This window comes from Arachis hypogaea, chromosome 17 (genome assembly GCF_003086295.3).
Source record: "Arachis hypogaea cultivar Tifrunner chromosome 17, arahy.Tifrunner.gnm2.J5K5, whole genome shotgun sequence".
Taxonomy (NCBI): Eukaryota; Viridiplantae; Streptophyta; class Magnoliopsida; order Fabales; family Fabaceae; genus Arachis; species Arachis hypogaea.
In genome coordinates this window covers 128156463-128161204 of record NC_092052.1, presented here as the reverse complement: position 1 = coordinate 128161204, position 4742 = coordinate 128156463, and the positions used below count along the sequence as shown (strand labels likewise).

At 37.3% G+C, this 4742-nt stretch overlaps 1 protein-coding gene across 2 annotated transcripts; it reads left to right on the top strand.

Annotated features, from left to right (window-relative positions):
• The first annotated feature begins 1503 nt into the window (after window positions 1-1503).
• On the top strand, window positions 1504-4742 carry LOC112764589 (F-box/kelch-repeat protein At1g22040). Of its 2 annotated transcripts, none has more exons than XM_025810265.3 (2): window positions 1504-2045; window positions 2877-4742. In XM_025810265.3, the coding sequence occupies exon 2, from the start codon at window positions 2879-2881 to the stop codon at window positions 4298-4300; it is 1422 nt and encodes a 473-aa protein (XP_025666050.1). In that variant the 5' UTR covers window positions 1504-2045; window positions 2877-2878; the 3' UTR covers window positions 4301-4742. The 2 variants fall into 2 exon arrangements, with proteins under 2 accessions (XP_025666050.1, XP_025666051.1); XM_025810266.3 differs by having other exon boundaries at window positions 1644-2376.

Here is a 4742-nt window from a genome sequence, read left to right as displayed (position 1 = left end):
GCGGAGAGAGTGAAGCGCCGTGAGTACGTTGAAGCTCTCAGAGTGAATGGAAAGGTCACAATGAAGCTGGTTCCAGAAGAAGAAGAAGAAGAAGAAGAAGAAGAAGAAAGTGAGTACTGTGAAGAATGTGGGTATTCCATGAACGAGGAGGAAGAAGAAGAAACGATGGAGCTGGAAGATCTTGAGTTTAACCATGAAGAAGAAGAGGAGGTGGAAGAAGAAGATGGTTTTGAGATAGAGGTTGAAGAAGAGGGGTATAATAGTAATTTGTGGGACAAGGAGAGGGGACTATGTTGGGATTTCGGTGAATGCAGCGTTGGAGTTGGAGATTCAAATGATTTTATGGGCCGTCCTGGTTCTGGTCCGGCCCATCTGAGGCCCATTACTTCCGTCATGTGATGTGAAGCCCTCCCTACTTTGAGAATAGCTACTTGTGAGTACTGAGTAGTAAAATTATATTCCGGGTACTAAAAAGAACCAAGAAAATTACTAGTGGCGTGGGTAGTTGTAGTGATTCTTTTTCTAAAATTTTGTTTATTTTGAAGACTGAAGAGTCTTATGGGATACTTTCATGGTCGTTTAGCATTCATGTAACTCTATGTACCGCTGCTGCAACAGCTCAAATATGTTCTATTTTTTTAAGAAAAAAACAACTCAAAATTTTGCTAGAAATATAGAGAGTAATATTCTTTGTAGTTCTACACTCAAAATATTAGTATCCGTTTAGATTTCACAATTGGATTTTAAGAGAGGGGGGGGGGGGTTCTAAATGGACACGAATTTGGTATGATTTATGTCTTTTTGTTCTAGCAATGATGAGGAAATTAAATATGTTCCTGATAACTATTTTCCAGAATAATAATAATAAAAAAAAGTGACAAATAATTGATGGTAATGATGGTGAGCTTGAGAGAGATCTTTCTCAACGATGAATGAGGAGATGGAAGTCTCGAACTGAAACTGAAGGGATTTCCCCGAAATTTATCAATTTACAGATATTGGAGGAATCTCCGTCTTACCTCAATTCCCCTTTTCTTGTCTCACATTTTTTTTTTTTTTTGGTTAATTATATTGTCCTGTTCATTTCAGGGGCTAAGTAAATCTTCTCAGCGGAATTGGTAACATTGTAACAACAATCAAAATGTCCATAAAATACGAACAAAATAACATTCATTAACATGAAAACGAATTGTACATATTAAATAAACAACTCTGTTATGTATATCGACCACCACCAACCAGCCACGCATATATATTTGAATGTGATAATTAATTTAGTGACTCAGTTTGTGTGTAAATAATATAATATTTCTACTAAACATAATTGACAAAAGTATAAAAGTCATATGGTGCTTGTGAGAAGGACATCGTCATGAATAATTGAGAAAATAATACATAAATAAATAAAAGGCAAGATGTTGTAAAATATAATTATTAAACTAAATTTAACACAGTGTAGACACCAAAAAAAAATTTAACACAGTGTAGCGTAAGGGATAGAGTGGACAGATGAAGACAAAGCACTGGTAGGTAGATCATGGATGAAGGTGTGAGTGGAATATTAAGGATTAAGATATCTAGATCTACAATTTATTTTCATTACTTTAAATTTAAATTTGACGGAAAACATTGACGTAGTGTTCAGGATAACTAATATGTGTGGTTCTGGTATTCTAGTAGAGGGAAATTTCAGCGAAAAAGAAGAAATGAAGAAGAAAAGTATAAATACGTGGAAGGTGGAGCTGAATTGGTGCCACGTGTATATTAATTTAGGTGTGATCAGTGGACGAGGTAGAAGAGGAAGACCTTCACCTTCACCTTCACCTTCCCCGTTTATTTTCAACTTGAAAGTTGAAAGCAAAAACCGCGACTTCGTTGTTCCTCTCCACTCTGAACACTGTGATTTAACTAAAATGCGGTGCCAATTAATTTCCCACCGTTTTACGTTTTCATCAAACCTTTAAATTTAATACACATACACACTCTCTCTCTCTCTCTCTCTCTCTCTCTCTCTCTCTCTCTCATCCTTTTCTATTACCAGCCAGGTACCTTCTTCACTTTTTCTCCTTTTTTTATTCTTTCTTAAATTATCTCATCTCTGAATCTCGAGTACTAATTTAAGTATTATTTTGTGTCACTGTAAGTGTATTATTTATCTGTCTTAGTTTCTTGCTTGCTTCATCGGTCTTCTTTTTCTTTTTCTTTTTTATTAATTAATTATTGGTTGTTGACTTGGTCGTTCTAATTATACATACTAGTAGATTTGATTGCCGATCATATTGGATTTCTGTATGTGGATCATGAATTGGTGATGTTCATCTGAGTCTCTGTTTTAGAGAAGTGGTGAATCAGAGGAAGGGAACAGCGTACATTCATGTAACTGAAAATTCTGATTCTGAGATTTTATTTCGGTGTTTCTTTTGCTTATATAATTCAGCTCTGATTGGTGTAGGATATGCATCTTGTGATCTCATGAATTGTTCTGTACTTGTTTTTCTTGTTTCTGTCAGCTGCTTCTGGTGCCAACTGAGGGGAAGATCTTTGTTTGTTGAGTGGTAGTTAGGATTTAACTGTATGTTTAGAAAGAACTATTCTGAGGATAAATTCATTCTTGATTGTCTTTGGTGTATTCCTTTTGAATAATAGTTCAGGTGTCGTGTTATGTGTTGGACTTCTCTGTTTGATTTTTAACCAAATTTGTTTTGCCTTCCTGAAAACGTGTCTGTGCATCTAGAAGGACTATTTGAAGTTGCATTGTTTTCTCTTTTTTTTTTTTTTTTTTAACAATTGTGGTTGTTGCTTTCTTGTATGCCCTTGTCTGGCACATTTTAAATTCCAATGGATAGTTTCAAGAATTTTCTCCTCTTGCAATGCAGATATGGGTTCGGTTTTCAGTGCTGCAAATGCTATACCTGAGCTGAATGAAGTCTCTTTGAACGAGACGTGCAAGAGGCAGAAGATGTCATCATCTACATTCGATGAAGAGAGTCCAAGATTGATTCCTAATCTTCCTGATGAGTTATCACTTCAGATTCTTGCTAGGCTTCCGAGAATATCTTACTTCAATGTAAGATTGGTGTCAAGGAAGTGGAAAGCAACTATCATGAGTCCAGAACTATATGAAGTAAGAAAAGAACTCGGGACCTCTGAAGAGTGGCTATATCTGTTGATCAAGGTTGGGGAATATAAACAGCAATGGTATGCTGTTGATCCTCACTCTCAGATATGGCAGAGACTACCTACTATGCCTAAAGTTGCTGAAGAGCAAGAATCAAGAAAGAGTTCTTCCAAGCTTTGGATGTGGAACATGGTAGAAGGTAACAGAATAGCGAAAGTTATCAGAGGCTTTCTTGGACATAAGGATGCATTCGATGAAATGCCCTTTTTTGGTTGTGCTATAGGAGCTGTTGATGGATGTCTCTATGTTCTAGGAGGATTCTCTAAAGCTTCAACCACAAGCAGCGTCTGGCGATTTGATCCAATGCAAAACACATGGAGCAAGGTGACTCCTATGTCCACAGGTAGAGCATACTGCAAGACCGGAATCTTAAACAATAAGCTTTATGTTGTTGGAGGGGTTAGCCAAGGCCAAGCTGGACTAATTCCTCTTCAATCTGCCGAAGTTTTCGACCCTTCGACTGATACATGGTCAGATGTCCCTAGCATGCCATTCTCCAAAGCTCAAGTCATGCCGACAGTTTTTTGGGCTGACATGTTAAAGCCTATTGCCACGGGATTAACCTCATATATGGGAAGATTGTGTGTTCCACAAAGCCTATATTCATGGCCATTTTTCGTTGACGTCGGCGGAGAAATCTATGATCCCGAGACAAACTCATGGATTGAAATGCCAACCGGGATGGGTGAGGGTTGGCCTGCAAGACAAGCAGGTTCAAAATTGAGTGTAGTAGTGGATGGTGAGTTATATGCATTTGATCCTTCAAATTCCGCAGATAGTGGAAGGATCAAGGTGTATGATCAAGGAGAAGATGCTTGGAAAGTTGTGATTGGAAAAGTTCCAATACATGATTCAGCAAATTCAGAGTCACCATATTTGCTTGCTGGCTTCCATGGGAAACTTCATGTGATTACAAAAGATGCAAATCATGATGTTGCTGTTTTGAGGGCTGATCTGAGAAACAACCGGGATTGTTCTTCTCCCTCAATATCTTCAACTTCATCATCATCATCATCATCATCACACAGTGCTGCTGAATCAGATGCAGTTGTTTGGAAGGTAGTTGCAAGCAGGGATTTTGGGAAGGCTGAACTTGTCAGTTGCCAAGTTATTGACATATAATTTGAATTGAATTAGATATATTAATCGTAAGTTATATATACAGGAATCAGCCTCAGCCCTCATGCGACTGCCTCTGTCTGTATTTTTTGTTAAGGTGTCAGCAAGATGAGAGAATGGGAAGTGCTACAGTAGTATATATTTACCCTATTGATATTTTTGGAGTTAGTTATTTGTGCTCACACTTTCTTGAACGTTGAGTTGATTCACTCTCTTCTACCATTAAATTGGACGAACTTGTAATGTTATGCACTCTGTCAAATGGTAGAGGAAAGTAAATCAGCTTGGTGTCCAAGAGAATGAACGAGTTTTCCATATCCATAGTAACTACAGTTTCCACAGTGATGTTCAAGTTGCTAATAAAAAAGTTGTGCAGAATATTATCAAAGCAATTCATTATTTTCCACAACGTACATAATACAGAGGATAAGATCAGATTGATATA

Coding starts and splice junctions, on each gene's coding strand:
- LOC112764589 (XM_025810265.3), top strand. CDS start 2,879: ATGGGTTCGGTTTTCAGTGCTGCAAATGCTATACCTGAGCTGAATGAA.